Below are 20547 nucleotides of genomic sequence, written 5' to 3' on the forward strand. Positions count from 1 at the left end.
TTAGGAAATTAGAAACAATAAGTATATTGTTATTAATGCTAGTAAACTATATATATATAACTCCGTGAAATCAACAATGAATAGCAATATAAGAATTGGATAGTATATAATATTTATCTCGGAGGCAACATTGAATGTGGATTTTTGAAAAGAGGGAGTTCACACATGCGCAGTGGCTGTAGCAGCACTTTGCTTCTCCTAACCGTCACTGCTGCACCTGGCGCGAAAACCGGAGAACAATGGAGCTGTCAACGGAGGAGCTGCTCCAGAAGTTATCGGATTCAGGGATTATACTACTGACTGAAGAAGAGACACAGAGATTTAGAGGTAACGTCGATGTTAAGTTGATATAGTGCTTTATATGTTCTTTACAACTTTTTTTGTCAAGGGGGAATGGACTTTTACCGAACTGAACGGCAAATTGCTAGCTAGCTAACATTAGCATTATCTAGAAAATTAGCTAGCTAGCTAGCTATGTCAGTTAATTAAATCAGTCGTTTGCCATCCGAAAATTTGGTTAACGTTATGGCCTGCATGACCCTAATGTGTGGCTTTACAGACCATCTCTACTATAACGTTATATATATTCCTTTTTTTCACAATGAATTGTACGGAAGTTGTTACTTGCTAGCTAAAAAAAAAGTTAGCTAGCGAACTATTTGCTAAGGTTAATGTTAGGTGGGGTTTACACAGTTGATAAAAGCATGTAAATTCATTAGCTAGCTAGATAATTAATTGTGGAGCTGGTGAAGTGCCGTTGTATAGAGAACTGTCTAAATTGTTGAGTTTGGAGAATTCTATATTAGCATTTAACTTTGGTTTGGCTAACTTTAGTATGTGAAGCCCTCCTGTGTGCCCCCCTCCCCTCGTCATGGCGTTACAAGCTCTGCCTGAAGGAGAAGCCGCAGACTCGAGGTCTAACGTTATTGATTTGTCAATGTCTCTTTTCATTTACCGTTAGCACTAGAGTGAGTGTAACGTTAACGTTATGACAGATCTGTAAGCTGCTCTGTACAGATGCAGGCTGCTAAACCTGGCATTATTGGTTTAAAGTTTAATGCTTATCAAATTTTTTTACAGCTGTAACGGTGACCAGAATATGTTAATGTGTTTATTGGATACAATAATAGTTTTTTTTATTTGTGGTGGTTGTCTTTGTTTGTGTTAGTATACCTGGCATCAGTCACTTAAATGCAAATTCAAAGCGGAGCGTGCCCATTTGATTTGTGAAGACGAAGGGAAAAGGAGTAAAGAGAAGTTCGGTCACAAGAGAGTCTACAGAAGCGGCAAGAGCCTGTTGCAGATTTGTGTCACGAGTAAGTAGATCCATGTAGTGTATATTAGAAAGGTTTTTGTGCATGATAACATTTTACAGGATGTGTTTGTGAATAGTAACAGAGCAAAAATGTAAAAGTATCATTATTGTCAACTTACTGTATTATTGACACTGACTCATACAGGCTCTACCTCCCTCTATCTTTTTTAGTTAACACTGAATGGAAGGGGGAGTAACGTTACTGTACTGTCATTCCTGTCGTACTTGAATCCAGCTTTATTTAACTTCTGGGCAGTTCAGTGTTTGTTTCGTTTTCCTCATAATTTTTAAAATCTTTCTTGTGGTAGTGATAGAGACGGTGAGGTTTCCCATTTACTGTACAGGACTCTTATCACTGCCTCAAAACGGGAACGGCACCGCAGCCTCAAGTCAGGTTGACTCAATCTCAACTTTTGAGTTCAGGCAGCTGCAGTTTGTTCCGGCTACTACCCCCATTCAAAATAAATGGTTAATGGTCGCAAAAGCCCTGCACCTTTATCATACTGTATGATACTGGCCTGGTCTTTCAGTTTTGAAACAATGATGTATAATTAGTTTAATGCATTTCTCCTTTCTGTCGCTCTTTTCAGTTGTGCGATGAGGTTGACCGGATCCATCCATCTACGGTCAACGTGTACAGACGCTGGAAAGAGGGATTCACTGGCATAGTGCCTAAGGTGGTCAAGCTGGTGGAAAGAAAATCCGCGTTAGCCAAGATGTACACAGAAGCAAGGGAGGAAATCCTGACTCAGGATCTACCAGGTAGTCTACTGTTTCATTTTTGTATGTAGTGAATATTCATATCGCATACATTTTGGGTTATTTAATAGTAACTGTGTTTTTATACATTTTCACATTCAATTTACACAAAGCAACATGTTGTGATCTGCTTTGTGTACACAACTTATTTAAAGGCAATCAACTCAGTCATAAAAAGCCCCTCTGAAAGTAGCTAATAGATTAATTTGATACATAGACACACGCACACACATACACACATATATATCTATCTATATCTATATCACTTCATATTTACTGTACTGTACTTGTATGTCAATTATTTGTCTGGTTTCTAAGCTAACAAAGGGCACTACATAGCCTATAAATGACACAAAGTACTTTTTTAACAATGTTTTACAGACGGCCTGGTCACATTGTTGCATTCAGTGTAAATTGTAAATTTTAGCTAAACATAAATCAATGGCAGCTTTTCCGTAACAGAACAGTCCCTGTGTGACTGACTAGACATCAGACTTCTGCTCTGGACTTATTGCCAAATAAACAAAGTGCTTTGCTGCCATCGATCAACCATTAAAGTCATTAGACTATGTATTCGAACAGGACGGACACTAACAAGTGGGTGCTATAAAGTAAGCCCTATGTATATGTCAGCTATACCAGGCTTCTCCACATCTAAACAAGACCTGCTGGTGAGCTTTATGTTTCATCTTAACACTGTGAACACGTGTATGTCCAAAAGAAAAGCATTTTAGGAAATATGAAATTTTTTTGACAATATCTAATAACTTTTGAAGGGATATCATAGGCCTAAGAGGTTGGAAAATGTCAATCCATTGTGGAAAATGTAATCCTTACCTGATGGTAATGATGGGCTCTCTCCATCTTGTTTAGAAAATGATTTAGTGAAAGCCAATAAAGGAAACAAAGAAAAAGGGATGCATACATGTTCAGTGCCTTATGCTTGCTTTTTTTCAACATGTAGTTCTTCACAGTTGACGTATTAATCCTTCTCTTTATATAAAGTAAAAAATATCAAATACAATGTAAACTAAACTTGAAGTGACATGTCTAGATTTCAAAAACATGTATTTTTAAATTACAACTCTGTAAATGAAATACTAAATGTATGGCATTACAATATTTTCACTAAACCATTGTTTGACCTCTTTTGCTAAGGGCTTTCTTCTATCAAATGCATTTTTGTTTAAGTACATGAACCATTACGAAAACAGTCTGTAGGGGAAATAGAGCTCTGTGTTTATGGAGGCACAGGACTCTGGAAGTTAGTTAAATGGATAGCTATTGGTGTATTATAAACAACGTTCCTTGAATTCTCTGTATTGTGTCTTGTGCTCAGGGCCAAAAGGAGTAAAGGTTCTTGACTATAGAGAAGTAACATTTTGAATAAAAGGGTGATTTGTCTTAAAAGGTTATTTTTCACAGCACAACATCTGCACTTCATAATATTTATCTTTACTCTTTTTTTAAAGCTGCAGTATGTGCTCACTTCATCTCTCATCTCCTGCCGCTTTTGTTCTCTCACCAGAAAAACAACTGGAATTTATTTAAGTTCACATAATTAATTTAATCCCCCCCCCACACACACACACACACACAAACCAAAAACAAACAAGGTATGAAGTGCTTGAACTAAATGAACAGAATTATTTTCTCACAATATGAAATTACAGCTTTAAAAGTGCATACATCTACTGCATATATTTATGTATGTCCACAGCAGCACTGGTTGTGTTTTACGATAAAAAGCAATGTGATCCATCTGCTATTCACACTGTGTCTGTTGGTGCAAAAGAGGCAAAATGTGCACAGTACATTACTGTTAAGTACAAATATACTCAATAATGTGATGAAATAGTTAATGCTTAACTTTAACTCCCCCTATTTCTCCCCCAGTTATAAGCAGTATATAAACATTTGATAAATGTTTACAACACACAATTTTAAGCATTTATTAATGTATAGTCAGCAACAATAACTCCTCTAGTGTGCAACACATAATGATGTCCAAACATCTGCTTGCAACTACATGATAGTGTCTTATAACCCATTTGTTAAATGTAAACTTAACTGCAAACTTTAACCAGATTTCCAGAAAATTGGCAAAACAAAATGCAAGTTAATGTGCATTTACCTCCCATTACATGAATATTAGGAATTGCGAACATCAAGATAAACAGTTAAAAGTGCCATCAAAACCATTGCAGAAGAAGAGGGCGCAAAAAGATTACATAGTTAAAAGAATGCTGGTCAAAACCTCAAATGGTGGAAAGCAATGAAATCTGGCATTTATGTTTGTTTTTATGCGTTAGTTTGAGAAAAGTTTGTCTTTTCATCAGTCCACACAGATATGTTCATTTGTCGCATTTAGCTTTTGTCGATACACCGACTTTTCCACCTCAGCTGAATGATACGCTATACTAATAATGGATTCACATATTTAAGATGGTACTTGGTTATACTTCTCATCACTTCCAAAAACCTGCAGTGTTAACTTTACCAGATGGCAGCATCCAGACTCAGATTTTCCAGGCTCATCTGAATAGGCATGGGCCGGTTACTGGTTTCAAGGTATACCACGGTTTGAAAAAGTCACGGTTTCAAAACCACTAAAATTTATCATACCGTTCCTAAGGTATGCGCTGTTTTTTTCTAAACCGTTTAGAAGTTCTCCCTGACAGTGTGCAGTGTGTTTCAAAATAAAATACATTGTATTCAATGGAAAAAAAGTTTGTTTTTTACATTTTACATTTATAGCTGTAACTACAATACCGTGAAACCGTGATATTTTTGATGACGGTTATCATACCGTCAGTATCTCATACCGGCCCAAGCCTACATCTGAACAGAAATCTGCTGTAAAATCTAAGAAGCGGATCTATTGCAGGTGCAGGTAAGGTCAGAGTGAGTTTATTAAATAGACTGTCCATTCTTCCACATCCAGGTCCCATCTCTGAAATTTGGCTGACACTGGATCACCTTTAGGTGTCACTTTTTGCATTGCCTCACATTCAGAATACAATATATATTGTATTCAATAACAAGTTTAATTTATCATTCAATATGGACATATATGCCAAGAAATTGTTCCTAACATTGACAGTGTAATGCATGGTAGTCCTTGTTCTCAAGATGCAACCTTTTCAGAGTTCATTGAAGTCTTTTCAAGATGACAGGCACAGAATTGTCACAGATTGTCACAGAAAAGTGAAATAAAGAACTGGTGTTCAATCAACCCAATTCTCCATTGTTCCTTAGGTTTATGTGAGCATTTGCTTCTATCCTTCTCCATCTTCACCAACTCTGTCTGCCTCAAAGCTCAGCTGCTCCAGGTCCTCCTCAGAGCTACAGGCGCTGTGCTGCATCCGCTGGCAGAAAATCCTGCGCCTTGATTGGGTGCTGAGGTCTAGTAGGTCAAAAGAGTCAGAGGAGAAGAGGCTATCCTCGCTCACCACACTGGAGGGGCGGCTGTGGCGCTCCTCGGCGCCTCCTGTAGCCTGGAGGAGCTGCTGCAGAGCCTCAGGGAATATTGTGTGGGCTGAGCGGTGGTCATTAGGAAGATCCAGACTGCGAGAGAACTTGCCGTTACGTTTCAGAATCCCCTTCCTCCTTCTTACCGCCTCTGTGTGCATGGTAGGGCTGTCTTCTGCCGCTGGGAGACAAGTGTGCGGTTTGTTGGAGCACAAATCAGCTGCATCACCCCCCTCTTTAACTTCTGATCCAGGATTCCTTCTGTCTGAAGATGAGCCATAACCCGACTCCCCTCCATACAAGTTCTTCAGTATTCCCTTCTTGGGCATTTTGGATGAGGGCTGACGGAATGTAGAGGGAGATGGAAGGCTGGTGGACAGGACATCAGCGTGTGTGTGGGTAAGTGTATGTGTTCGAAAAGGCTGGGGAGCAGCGTTACACGATTGGGAGGAAGAGTTTTCTTTGGGAGGGCTATGAAAGACTGAGTCAAAACTCCTGTGGGGTTTCAGAATACCTTTGGGTTTCTTTCTTTCAATGGTGGAAGTGGAGGAAATCGCAGCAGAGGAGGCACCACCACAAGCTCCCAGTGCGGTCTGGGGAATTGTATTCTCCTTGCGTGACTTCCTCAGACTTGACATTCCTCCATGTGCCCTTCCTCCTCCGCCTCCTCCTCCTCCTGCATGATCGCTCTTCAGAGGTAAGCTGAAGTAAAAGGGGTGGGGAGAGAGCTGGGCTGGACGGGAGGAGTCCGAGGATAGGCACCCTGGGTCAACGGTCATGTTGCTGGTAGCTGCGACCCGGTTCTGCCAGTCGATGTAGCGAGCCAGCAGGGGGGAGGGGCATTCTTGGTGTGGAGATGAAGGGCAGTCACACACACTCTCTTCAAAACCCCAGTTCACCCACCAGTGGTTGGCCACGTCCTCTATCGTTGCCCTCTCGTCCACACGCACTGTCAACAACCAGTCGATAAGAGCACAGGCGTCTGGAGGGAACAGAGTCAACAGTTATTTATAGCAGCTAAACTGACTAAAACATTGTAATTAACAGGACACTAATAAGAACATGTAGACGTGGACATTGTAAAGGGTTACCTGAGGGGGGGTTGGGTCTGCGGTAGCGACCTTGACTGATCTGCTCTGTGAGTGTGGTGTGGCTGGCCCCATCGAATGGCATGCTGCTGTACACCAGGGCATACAGCAACACCCCCAGCGCCCAGCAGTCCACCTAGCATACAAAGACACGCATAATGAGGAACATGCCTTGCCAACTCATAACATTCCGGCTTTTTTTTAATGCAATGAGTAATTACATTACAGCGGGACAATCTGAAAATGTGCCCCACGTTTTGATTTTCTCCAGCTTTATGAAAGTTCATATTTGAGATATTAAAAATATATTTTGCTAGAGCCGTTTACTGTGGTGGTACTTCTGCAGCATATGAAAGGCAAAATCAGTGCTTTAAAGCTGCACCAATATATGTATGTTTATTAGAACTGGACCAAAATGATGTGTAACAAAAAAAGATGTTGGTCGAAGTGGTGAACCCACAGAGAATTATCACCAGACTGTAGTTCTCCTCAGCTCTACAGAGCACTTTGCCATCTTTCAGCTCATTGTTTTGGTTTCAGGGCCCATAAATTTACTGCTTTGGTTGGTTGTGGTGCATTGATTAATGTCTCCTAAAGAAACCAGCGAGGGCTATGTGTGTTGACCCACCTCTGGCCCCTGGTAGGGCAGTCCTTTCACTATCTCCGGGGCAGCGTAGAGTGGACTTCCACAGTACGTCTGCAGCAGAGTGCTCCTCCGGAAATGATTGGAAAGACCGAAGTCCGCCAGCTGCAGAGTCAGAGAAATTACTTCTTCTTAATCTTAATTATAGGAATTTTGTGTCCCTAGCTACAACTAAATAACTTAATGTGTTAACTAGACCAATAACAAGTGAAACCAGTCAAGTCACAGCAGACAACATATGAAAGACATATTGTCACAAAAGCAGCAACACTAATCTTTAGTAAAGAAAGCCATCTACCCACTGAATTAAAACAAAGTATTCAAAACAATATATTTATTAATAAATTAAAGACTGGTCTTAAGTGATCCTAAAAAATGGACTTATAAAGCAGGCAATATATACAAAACCTAAAAAACTAAAAGCAATACACACAACAAAAATACATTATGTGTCATTCAAATGTTTCACAGCTGTGGGCACCAAAGACCAGCCCAGTGTGTGTCATATATTAGTGCCAAATAAACAAAAGGGTTTATGTGACAATCACAGATGACATAACTTAAACAGCTGATAACAAAGACCACTTTAACTTTATGACATAATGGACTAATCAGTTAACACTGAACCCTTTTATAAATTTAATTTCACTCATTCATGTCAACACAAAATAGCTCCTCACGCAATCCAGATTCCTTTTCAGTGAGTATGCACTGCAGACTCTCACCCATGTGGCAAAACACAATAACTCAAAAACAATTCCTTTTAAAGGAGCCAAAAATAGGTATGCCGAGCGTTTGCCAAAGGAAGTGTGAGTGAGGAAAGAGGAGAGGTCCAAAAACATCAGGCTGCTTACGCTCACATAACGGAACAATCACTCACTCGAGGCTACGAGAGCCATACGCAGACATACCGAGGCTCCTCTCTATCTGAAGATATTATTAACATGAGCACCATTCTGCTATCAGCCCCTCTGGTGTTAAATATACTCAGCGTGACAGCTTTATTTCCGTGGAACAGAGGTTCAGGGGAACAGAGACCTTTACAGATTGATAATGGCACTGTGTATACAAGCCAGCTTACAGTTGTTATTACAGTACACGTGCAGAGGCAATAATGGTGTGTGGACTGAGCATGTCAGCTGTGAAGTTTATACAACTTTTCTTTCTACAAGCTAACGTGTGTGTGTGTGTGTCTTAGTGTCTTAGTGTTAAATGATCTTTAAAGCTACCAGAGCCTGAGGCTCCTGTACTCATTTCAGTGCTTTGACAATCCTTAAGTGTTGAATGCTTTGAATGCTTTGTATTCTAAAGATACAAACGACTCCTGTACACGTGCCTGGGAATTACGTGAGAAGCCACCGTTTCATACAAATGCTAGACTAAAACAGATTGCTGGTTAATGTTCTACACTGGCTCGCAGCTTGTTGGGGCAAATGTTTGAGCTGCCTGTTGAGGTTTTTATATTATCGTGTGAGAAGAAAGTGAAGTTTGATGTAACCAGCGGAATTATTTTGTTTGTCTGAGCCAGGATCAAGTCTTATTTGTGTTTGGATCCATAAAAGTATCAATGTTCCTTGTCTTGAATAAATCAGCTGATTCAATCTGGTGAAATGTATCATTTCAAGTCTGGCTGGGAACCCTTGTTGCATGTCTTGATACTTTATTTCCTGTCATCTCTCTACTGGCACTATCTAATAGGCATTAAAGTGCATAGGCTATAAAGTTTATATGTTTGTACTAAAACAATATGTGAGATGTCAGTGTCGGTTTAAAATACTTAATGAATACATTAAGTGAACACTTTCAAAATGCTCCATTCAGAAAAAAAGAAAAACAAGTGCAGATTTCTGCCTCTTTTGAACTGAAAATAACAAGTTTAGTAGTAGTATATTGTCAAATTACAATCTGTGACTTCAAACGTGATCAAGACTAACATTTTACCTACCATGTTTGGCTGTGCCTGCCTTCTACACATGCCATTAAACAGCTATCGTGCAGATTTAACACACACATGCATTGCACAGAGGCTTGGTCATTTCCTGCAGCGGATGCTGGGAGAGGCTGATGTTTGTGAACCTGAGGTTTGTGATGAATGAAGAGCGGGCTGCACATAGTGTTTTCTTTGATGGACAGACAGAGTATACTTATATTAAAACTCTCCGATTGCCTCTGGATTCCCTGCATTCCCCTTTGGTCATGCACAGCTCCCATATAAGGAGAGGAATACCCAAATAAGGCAACAATTACCCCATGGTTCTTTTATAAGACCTGGTAGTATGTTTGTGCTGGTTCAGTGTGCATGGCTTAACACATTAAAATGACTGTGGGCTGAAAGTGCTTGAATGTATATTCTGAATGTACACTTTGAATTTCAATTTGGAGCTGGCAAGATAAGCCATTACTAGCTGGACTATGTGAGGCTTCCTTTCAGGATGCTAAATACAGCAGCAGTGGAAAAAGACTGCTTCCTGAAATGTATCTACCACAGTGTCATAAAGATGTATGCCTTCATGTTCCAAAAGTTCAATCAGGGGCACGGTTGTATTTAACTCTCAGGCCAACAATGCTTTTGTCAGAAGACTTATCTATATTTTTATCCAGAGATAAATATCTTGTTTTAGTGCGGACATCCTCCGTTTATTTCCCAAAACTTGCATCATTATCACACTTCGTTGTCGGAAAGAGATATGAAGGCTCAGTATGTTTATGGTTTATAGATCTTACCTTAACACTGAAATCTTGATCTAAAAGGATGTTCTCCAGCTTGAGGTCTCGATGCACAACACCGTTCTGCAAGAGAGCAGAGACACGTGAGGTCCTGCGCTGCTCCTCCCTACTGTTTACAGTCAGATGTTTGAAGGGTCTAAAAGTTACAATACAAACCCAGCCTGTGGTGCATGAGGCGTTTGTCTTTCATTTATACTGTATATTATAACCATTAACATTCCACCCGGGCCTCGTGTTGCAGGGCCACGTGTCTAACATGCCTTGAGAAAGGCTCTCAGGCTGTTTAATAATCGACAGGCATGAGGAAGTGCTTTGTTTGGGTTAATTAATCTGATGAGATGCAATTTGATCCCCTGTGTAGACAGCTGTGGAGCCTGGTGAGGAAGACTACACTGGATGTTCGAAGGATGTTTCCCTGACATTGAATAGCTAGAAAATCATAAGAAGAGACAATGCCGTTATAGATAACTGTGGCCACCCAGGAAGCCGTGTGACGCAGGGAAACTTTAAATGTTGCTGTCAGTTTCTCTTAAAGCCACTGGCTGATGAGCCAGAATAGCCTCTTGTCTTTTGTTAATTACATCCTTTTCAGAGCACTTAAGTGGCGGCAATGACCTTAGACAATGTTTTGTTCTCAGTATGTGCAGTATGTATGCAAGAGAAGAAAAGCAGAAGAAATAAATCAAGGTGATTAACCAGGTTATTATTCTTGCTATTTTTAAAGGACTATGAACGGATTTGGAGGACAGCACAAAAAAAGAATTATTTTCATTCTTCTTTTGAAGCCTCAATAATCCCTCCATGTGCCCTGCATACCTCAGAGGCAAATTCAATAATTCATTCATGCTGGAACATTCGTGTCTATTTTGGGACAATATTTGAGGGCATGAGGAGCACAAAATCCACCTCCCCGTCTACTACAAAGCTACAGGAGAGGAATGATAATCTTTAAGTTTAATATGAGGGATTGAGGAAGAAGTCAAACTGCCAAAATAATAATTTCTTTCATATCCAACTCAGCTGACTGCAAGGCACACATAATAGGATGTATGTACAGTATTTCCTTGGTAATTCCTCTGTTCTTGCACAGCTGTTGAATTCTAGCCAGGAAACCAGACAGATCTGCCAGTTCATGTTTCATTTGCTCCCATTCAAACTGATTTTCAGCCGAAGAGTACCTGGACTGGGCCAATCACAACCGTCTACCTCACAGGGGGCGGGTTTAAGACGATGACTGACAGAAGTGCTTCATGCTTGAACTAAGTTACTGGACGTAACTAGCATTCTCCAGCACAATGCACCAGGCTCACGGAACTCAGATCAAAACTGTTAAACTAGACAGTGCTGAATCAAGATTCTGTTACTCTATTGCCTATTTCTCGCCTAAAGGCAATGTGTTTGTTAAATGTGTCAGTGTGTGACTGTGAAAAATAATCAAGGCTTAATGCGCTCTTAACCCAGAGAGATCTGAAAAAAGCAAGTCAAGTTTTCCTGCAGTATTAGGATTAGGATTTAGTGGATTTAGCGGTACTGTATTTACTTGTGCACAGTTGCACACATGCCTACATGTGGTTACCAAATTTATACTGAATTCCAGTGGTGTATTGCTGGAAGTATGTATCAACAGTATGTGTGCGTTTGCAAACCTTGTGGCAGAAGTGGACAGCAGATGTGATTTGTCGGAAGATGCCTCTGGCCTCTGTTTCAGGCAATCTCCCCCTCTCCTGGATGTAATCGTACAGCTCTCCCCTGCTGGCATACTCCATCACTATCACAATCTTATCCCGACTCTCAAATACTGTATAGGACACAGGACACATTTACAGGTCAGCATAACGCAGATGTGTTTATATGATATGATAACCTTCACTATACAACAATAAGAGATGCTACTATGCATTCTGCATCTATTTAAACTAAGAGGGAACCAGAAATCGGGCACACTGTTGGTCACATGTACGAGTTTCATGAGGTGAGATTCTTTACTTTACTTAATTAGGTGAAGTTAGTAGTGATCAACAAGTGTGCAGGATTACTGATTCCCTGTTCCCTCAAAATACATTTGAAATCTAGTCAAATGTATCCCATACAATGTCTCATTCACATGAACATCCAAAAACGGATATACTAAATATTAGAGACTTCCAAATGATAGTGCTGGCAAAATTCTATATTTTTGTTATTGTAAACAAATCCCATTAAATACCCTAACCAACAATGTGTTAGACCTCCTCCACCGTAAGTAGTGCACTTGTAGGCAGTGGCGGATCTAGAACATTTTACATGGGGGGGCAAAGGGGTAGCAAGAGATCCTGGTAGGGTGGCAGGGGAAGACGGTACATGGAAACCCCCATACGTAAACTGCTATGCCCTACTACGCCCCGCAACGTCCTGCTATGCCCTAAACTGCTACAACTATTATTTCTAGTCATAGTTCCATTTTCTTTTTCGTTACTATAATTACCATTATTTTGAATCATAATTCTCTGTAACTGTATATCTGTATCCATCTGTATCTAACCGGCAGCGGCCACCAAACCCTGGATCTGTCTGATGTTTCTGCCCAAAAGGAAGTTTTTCCTCGCCACTGTTGCACCAAATGCTTGCTCTTTGGAGAATTGTTTGGTCTTTGTAACTTAAAGAGTGTGGTCTAGACCTACTTTATCTGTAAAGTGTCTTGAGAAGAGTGAACTTTTGTTGTATATGTAAATATTTACATATCTAACCCTATAACATATACAACAGAATGGAAATAGCCAAAAACTGAAAACACGTCATGTCACGACATGTTATGTTATGTTACTGTACTGCAATTTATATGTAAGGAGAATATAAACCAACCATATGGTCCAGGGGTAACTGTAGCCTCCTCTTCCTCTCTGTCATCTTCATCTGCCTCCTCCTGATCACTCTCTGCTTCTGTCCCTCTCTCTGAACCTGCAGCCTCTTCTTCATCCCTCACTGTCAATTCTTCCTTTCCCTCTTCTCTTTCACTCATTTCTGTATCTTTTTCTGTGGTCTTCTCCTGCTCTGACCTGCCTGGTCTCTCCAGTTCCCTGCCTTCTCCTTCTTCATTTCCCTCCTTCTCTTCCTCCTGTGCACATCTCAGAATTTTCTTGGCTGGCAATATCCCCACTTTTAGGCTTCAGCTAATATCTCCAGCTACTCTGGCCTGCAAAAGTTAAGATGTGAAAAGCTCTTGTTATTCTTGTATTACATTAGACTGTATGGCCCTGTAGCTAATAAGTAGCGTAAAAAAGACGAGATTTATTACATGCACACATCAGTTATGTTTAGACTAGCCTTCTTAATCCCGTTGTATTTGTGGTTTTCCCAGTTTGACAGTAAAGGATGTTGCCTGGTTTAATTTGTGCAGCGTTATTATAGTAGCCTACTCCTTAACTAATCACATATGGCGTTTTTCCATTACATGGTACCTGCTCGACTCGCCTCGACTCTACTCTACTCGCCTCGACTCGCTGTGCGTCCGTTTTCCATTGCAGATTTTAGTATCGCCTCAGCGTGGCTGGTCGTCATAGCGACTGCCGTGGGCGTGGCTTAGTAGCTTGCTTTTCCCATTGACATATCCCCGACGCATTTCCTGGTTCTCCGTCTCCGTAAACAACATGATATCAAAGAGATAGTTAACGTTTACTGCTCCAGATTTCCCACCGTGGTCACATATATATGACTCTAGAGTCGCTACTCGCTGCGGAGATAATCGCCATCACTCTCTCACTTCTCCCTCGCTCACTAGCTCCCCCACACACACACATACGGCGACTCGACACACACACACATCACACATGCACACACCAGCGCACCAGTATAACCATCAGGCCACTTGTATGCTACGGAGAAAGCTCTGTGTGGAGCCTCCGGCAGCAAAAAAACACAGCTGGCTAAACTATTTAAAAATGCCGTCTCTCGCTAGCAATGCAGTGATCAGTGACGCTTCTTTCCGACCAATCAGCAGCCTGCAGGGTTTCACGTCACCTTCTCGGCTTGCCTCAGCTTGCTTGGAACCTCGACTGAGCAGGTACTAAAAAAAGTACCTGTTAGTAGGTACCAGGTACTTTTTTTCGTAATGGAAAACCAAAAAAGGCGAGTAGGTACCATGTAATGGAAAAACGCCAATACAAATGATCGGTCTCAGCAAGCACTGTGTAGTGTGTTGTAACGTAACGCCACCGAAAGAGCGACCCTCTGTAAACGTTATGAATTCAAACATGCCAGTTTGTAATATTTTGTATTATGCTCTTCTTGTCTTTACTGAAATCAAACTAATCAAACAGCAGAATGCGCTTACAAATCACGAGGGAGCGATTTGACTTTTGGCTAACGTAATGGACGCGCTGTTGTTGATGCTGACTCGCCTTTAGCATACATTATAATTATTACAAATTTAACTTTACATGAAACGTGTGTTTGAACTTCACCTGGGGAAACTGACTTCACTTTCAGAGGCTCGGGGGGAGGGGGCAGCTCGGTCGCTCCAGTCTTTGCCGGGATGCAGGGCCACCACACCGCAGCAGACTCGCTGTGTGTGTGTGTGAGCCAGAATGTGCGAACGCCGCTCTGCACGTTTGATGCAGGGACGTAGCTAAGTATTTGAGGGGCAGGGGGCTAAGATTACATCTACTATTATTATTTATTATGAATTAATATACATTAATTGTTTGTTTCAATGTTTTAAGAAGCCTGTGCACATAGTGGCAGTTTGTTTTTACAAGCAAAGTTTTTTGAACACCAAAGTTAGGGGGGCAGCTGGGGGGGCAAGGCCCTACAGTGGGGGGTCAGCTGCCCCCCCTTGCCACCCTGTAGATCCGCCCCTGCTTGTAGGGGACTTATTTCAGCTGCTGATTCGGTGCTCTACTGAGTATTTACAGTAGCAAGTTGGTTTATGTGGGGTCAAATCAAAATAAGCTACAGACTATGGGTCTCATTATTTTTGGACATCAATGGAGGTCTGTGACACAGAGGAAGAAGCTACATTAGGCTTTGGACAGATAAGACAGATGGGGTAAACTTGTTTAATAAGGTCAATTCATTGTTGGTTTTGGTGTTCAAGTAGAATTTGTTCATAAGAAAATATAGAATATTGGAAGCGTTATCCTTCATGGGCATTGTTGGATTCCTGACTAATGCAGTAAAGGGTTATGACACCCACTTGGATTTCACAGCACCACAACTCTGTACTGTATGTCACTGATTATAAATCAAATCTGCATATCTTTTGCCTCATGTACAGTAACTTTCTTTGAAACATTCAGAGTCTAAAAATCAGTCTGGCGATCAGACTAAATAATAATTCATAATGATATTTGGGACTTGTGTTGTGTTTTCAGACTGACCCTCGTAGAATCGTATGATGTTGGAGTGCCTGAGCGAGGCGGTGATCTCAATCTCTCTCTGGATGTGAATTCTGTCCAGGTCATCAGTGATGCGCTCTTTGCGGATCGACTTGATCGCCACCTGAGAAAGAAAACACTCTACTGAGTCTGTGCATGTCACATGAACAGTGAAAAATAATGTCTTTGCGTTCATATAACACATATTAGGATCACAGAATCTTCCACAGCAAGAAGACAGTATTAGATTATCAGGGGACAGTTGTTATCCTGGTGATACTTTGTACAATGCTTGTTGTTGCAGAAGATCTGCTGCCATCAAACACAGATTCCGCTTCAATTCATTCTTCTGCAAACCCACCAATTTACCCAATTTACCCATTTACCACCCTCACAACAACTTGAGTCATAAAATAGTGATAATGATGATAATGATAAACATAATGAATGGACAGTTCATGTATTACGTGCATAGACATGCATGGAAACAAAAACATTCATAGTGTTGATATATACACACACACACACACACACACACACACACACACACAAACACACAAACACAAATAGAATCTGTGGGTATTAGAAGTGATTACGTGGGTTTTAAGGGCTGGATGTGTCTCCTGTGATCTGAGCATGCTCAGAGGCAGAAGGTTGACAGCTGCACTGTTCACACTCTGTGTCCTTAATCCCAGGCACTCACTGTACCCCGATTTAACTCCCAACCATTGAACACACATATGACAGACACAACATGAGCCCCTAAACCTCTTTGGATGAACGGTCACCAAAATGGCACCATACAAAGACAAGACGGAGGCGGACCAATAAACACACATCAGGGTGTTCTATTTAGAAATATTATAAGCTAAATTAAAAAAAGAGAGAAAAGCATGTACTGTGCAGATGAGGCTACAGGGCTACTTTGTGAGGTTGACATCCTAACATGATCATACCCCTGTATAATTCTGTCAATTCTACAATGTCCCTATGGACAAGCAGGCCTCTACCCTTGGGTCACAACTCCAGCACTCTCAGCTACTGGAAAAAAGTGTCTACGAGACATTGGAACAATTCACACGCTCCACCAACCACACTGGTTATGCAACACAACACAAACACACTCCAGGGAACTCTCCAGACTGACCTGACCTTCAATAACTGATAGGACGCTATCCAGTGAAGGAGAATATTCAAGTTTTAAGGTTTGTATCTTTTATACTCCAGACTGATGCGGCATCTCTGTCCGGCCAGGGGTACTGGGACAAAAGATTAGGCCATGCATGTTCAGTGGTTGTGGAGCTATCAACATGTGTACGCATGCATGCTCATGAATGTTTTCTTACCCAAATACTGGTGGCTGGAAAAGCAACTTGAGGAAGAGAAAGGGAGACTATGAAATAAGCTGCAGGGATGTAGGAAGCAGCTAACAGGACAGGTAAAATGAATAGATGAAGTATGCCAAAGTATGTGGACAAACAAGATTGTATTTTACTGTCCATCTAAGCTCTGACTTACCCCCTGGACTGGTGCATTAACTGATCAGCAGAGCACAGAGAGCCACACACTGGGCTCAGGGCACTAAGCATTTTTAGAGGGGCACGTGTGCAGAGGAAGTGTGGGTATGATTTCACCCTTGTGTGTACAAATGTAGTATGACCTCTAAAGTATCCTTCTAACGAACAATATCTCAATGTCCGTGCACATAATGTGCTGCATTTGAGATATCGGCCAAAAATGCCAAACTGTAACAGGATGCATGTAGGGAAACATTAGTAGCTATGTGTGTGAGTCATGCAGATGAAATCAGATAGTCTTTTGCATTATCAGATAATGTGTGTAGTAGAGGAACATACCGTACATGTTGTAATGGTACAGCCAATACAGATGTGCAATATGTACAGAGAGATGCATGATGTTCTGCACAGCCATATAAGACTTCATTTAAACCAGACAACGTGGAAAATGTATTTTGTATCCTTCTCTTCTCTTTCATATTTATTGCGGTGATTTCAGTGCACTGGTTGTGTCTTGACAACAATGTTTCCCCATTGCACAACATTGCAACCTGATTGATTACAGGTGTTTTGCTAGTGTTGTGATGGGGATTGGGGGTGGCAACTCACTGACTTCCTGTCCTGTTATTCTCACAGACAAACTCAGGGACACACACACACGTACACATCCCAAGAGTCTGAGCATCCCTATGGATCCTTGTTGCATCTGTGAAAGGTTAAAGAGCAGGATTATACTAGCCTCGTGAGACCGTCCTGATCTCGCGAGCTCCAGTTTTCCAGTTGCAGATCAGTCTGGCATCTTGGGATAGAGAAAATTTGGACGACCGACCAATCAGCATTGGTTTTGAGGCGGGTTTAGGTGTGACGCAAATAGAAGGGACTGTTCAGTCTAAACAACATGGCGGCTTCCACGGATGAGATAAGAGTAGCCATCTTGCAAGATTTATCCAAATTACAAAGAATTCCTTCATTGAAAGTAGAGCAAAAAACGGCACTGGAGGCTTTTCTCAGAGGAAAAGATGTTTTTGTGTACGTCATACGCTACGTTGATCTGATTGGTTGATTTCGCCCGTCTATCACCAACATACGCTTGCACGCACACACACGCACAACCCCTTGCCATGACCAGGAACTACAGTACTATGCTGTGTATAGATAATGGGAGATATGAAATGGACAATTACACAAGCTTAATGCAAAAAGACAAGTAGGGCCAAACAATAAACTGTTTCAGTATATATTTCATGGTTCACTTTTTCATGACTACTCTTAAAAACAAACGGCCTAGTTAAAGCAATTGTTTGACATTTTATGAAATACTTGTACTTCTCTTTCTTGCTAAGAGTGAGATAAGAAGATTGATATCACTCTCATGTCTCTCATATATGAGAGAATCTTCTCATCTAGCTAGTTACAAGTTAAAGTTAAAAGCTGCACATATCTGGTGAAGTAACTTTTTTATAAACATCAAAATGTACATTACACAAAACAAAAACATGTTATTTTTATTTTAACATTGTTCAGCTTTCCAGACAAGTCAGGCTGCTAGCCAATGTAAGGGACCTACAGTACAGATTAATGGCCCTGCATACCCAAGACTTGATATTCATCATCCTTTCCTTCCATTTCATCCTGTACAATATAGTCTCCGCTTGCAGCAAGGTAGAATAACAACACAGACATTTTACAGGAACAATCTCAACTGAGCTCTTTACTGTAATCTCAAACCTACTGTCGCCTCCTTGCTCTAAAACTGTCTCCTCCTCTGCCCTCCTCAAACAACAGCCCCCTGGCTTTGTTTCCAAAAATAATGTCTGTTTTGTTTCAAAGAATCTTTGGTATGAGCTGGCTACTGGCTCAAGAATTCAGCATTTTCCCCCCATACACACACACACACACACACACACACACACACACACACACACACACACACACACACACACACACACACACACACACACACATACGTATGTCAGTCTCACTTCCACAATCTGATTGTAGAAAAGATTATCCCTATTACAGTGTGTTTATATACTAAAGAAACAGAAGGGGAATTTGAGATTGATGGGAATCTGTCTCTTTGTGCTCAGATCACAGCAGAGTAAGGGATTAAAGCTTGACTCTATATATAAACCCACAATTATACAAAGTAATTTGGCTCCACATTCTGTTTTTAACCTGAATATTCAGAATTATATCACTATATTATGTCTGTCTGAGTATGTGTGTGTGTGTGTGTGTGTGTGTGTGTGTGTGTGTGTGTGTGTGTGTGTGTGTGGTTGTGTTCTGGTAAAGGTAATCAAACTCAAATTGGAGAGACCTATTGTAGTAATTATATCCCCTTGTTCAAGTGCTGAGTGAGTCAGACCAAAGGCATCTCAGCCTGGCAGCACAGGAAGCAAGAACTGGGTTCAGCATCAGCCCATGAGAACACACACACACACACACACACACACACACACACACACACCATCCAGAGCTAAACTCCACCTCCACATTAATATTTAATAACCAATGGGCAACATTCTTGGAGCAGCAACAAATCCTGGTCTCACACACACACACACACACACACACACACACACACACACACACACACACACACACACACACACACACAACAGGGAGACTGCTGAATACCTCCTGCTGAAGACAAAAGCATGAGCAGCATATCACATATTACATTATCTCTATAAAGCTTTTGTTTAGAGGTTAAGAGGTCAAACATGTTAAGGTTCATCATAGTGTAGGCTACATACCTTCTTCATATCACCATCATCATCATCCTCTACATTTCTGCGTGTTAAATATTTAAGATTATACAATAAAAGCATTCCTTAGGCAAATATACTATTTTTTATCTTATTTTGCAACATGTTTACTAAAACTCACCGTCTTCAGGCTTGCTCTTTCTACCGCCTTCTTCACTTTGCCATAGGTGCCTTTCCCCAGAGTCTCCATCACCTCGTAGCGGTGTTTCAAGTTGTGTTTGTGCTGGTGCTTCTTCACTTCCATCGGTGCTGTGGCAGTCGGTGCCGGGCCCACCCTCTCCGTGTCTGAGTTCCTCTGCCACTTATCCGCGCTGCAGGGACGGCGGCTGCCCAGTCTCGGGGACTCCTCACCGGCACGGTGGCCGCTGGATGTCGCGTTCCGCAGACAACCGAGCTCGGAGCGGTCGCTTGTGTTCATTGCGCCTCTGCTGTGTGCCTCACGTCTGCCCATCCTCTCTGCGCACTGTGCGCACCTGTCAGGAGCACCCGTTACTGGGACTGAATCCCCAAATTACTTTGAGCTCTGAACAAAAGCAGCTAAAGCGCTTGTCAGTGACCAAGCGGTTGCCCATGCAGAGCGTTATCGAGCAACAAACTATAGTCTAATGGCTAAATATCAACACATTAACAAAACCCATCCGATTCATTTGAGTCGCAGCAGTCTAGTTCCTCCGTTACCCTCTCAAAAATACAGCAACAGGAGCGATGGGAACCACATGGTCCGGAGCAATGGGCGGGGCCTCCTCATTCCAAGGCCAGCTATCATAGCAACATCCCGGCGCGTCACACACATTTGACATCATTTTGGGTTTTCCGTGGGCTTATCTGCAGCAGGACAGAGGACGTGAAGGAATGTATGGAATGTCATGCGGGTCAGACACTTACCCTAAATCCACCACTTCAGA

The 20547-nt window shown here is 41.5% G+C and overlaps 1 protein-coding gene and 1 long non-coding RNA gene across 2 annotated transcripts; one reads left to right on the plus strand and one right to left on the minus strand.

Annotated features, from left to right (window-relative positions):
• The first annotated feature begins 144 nt into the window (after nucleotides 1–144).
• LOC114559352 (uncharacterized) lies at nucleotides 145–6889 on the plus strand. The gene is made up of 4 exons (XR_003693081.1): nucleotides 145–327; nucleotides 1169–1316; nucleotides 1906–2077; nucleotides 5333–6889. It is a non-coding gene; the product is annotated as an uncharacterized LOC114559352 (long non-coding RNA).
• On the minus strand, nucleotides 3668–20360 carry LOC114559351 (NUAK family SNF1-like kinase 1). The gene is made up of 7 exons (XM_028583945.1): nucleotides 19764–20360; nucleotides 15358–15478; nucleotides 11650–11801; nucleotides 10001–10066; nucleotides 7262–7381; nucleotides 6637–6769; nucleotides 3668–6527 (listed from the first exon to the last, which is right to left on the minus strand). The coding sequence occupies exons 1-7, from the start codon at nucleotides 20091–20093 to the stop codon at nucleotides 5353–5355; spliced, it is 2097 nt and encodes a 698-aa protein (XP_028439746.1). The 5' UTR covers nucleotides 20094–20360; the 3' UTR covers nucleotides 3668–5352.
• Nucleotides 20361–20547: the final 187 nt, after the last annotated feature.

This window comes from Perca flavescens, chromosome 7 (genome assembly GCF_004354835.1).
Source record: "Perca flavescens isolate YP-PL-M2 chromosome 7, PFLA_1.0, whole genome shotgun sequence".
Lineage (NCBI taxonomy): Eukaryota > Metazoa > Chordata > Actinopteri > Perciformes > Percidae > Perca > Perca flavescens.

Coding starts and splice junctions, on each gene's coding strand:
- LOC114559351 (XM_028583945.1), bottom strand. CDS start 20,093: ATGGGCAGACGTGAGGCACACAGCAGAGGCGCAATGAACACAAGCGAC. Junction 15,479..19,763: donor AAAGAGCAAGCCTGAAGACG/GTGAGTTTTAGT, acceptor TTTCTTTCTCAG/GTGGCGATCAAGTCGATCCG. Junction 11,802..15,357: donor CATCATACGATTCTACGAGG/GTCAGTCTGAAA, acceptor TGTCCTATACAG/TATTTGAGAGTCGGGATAAG.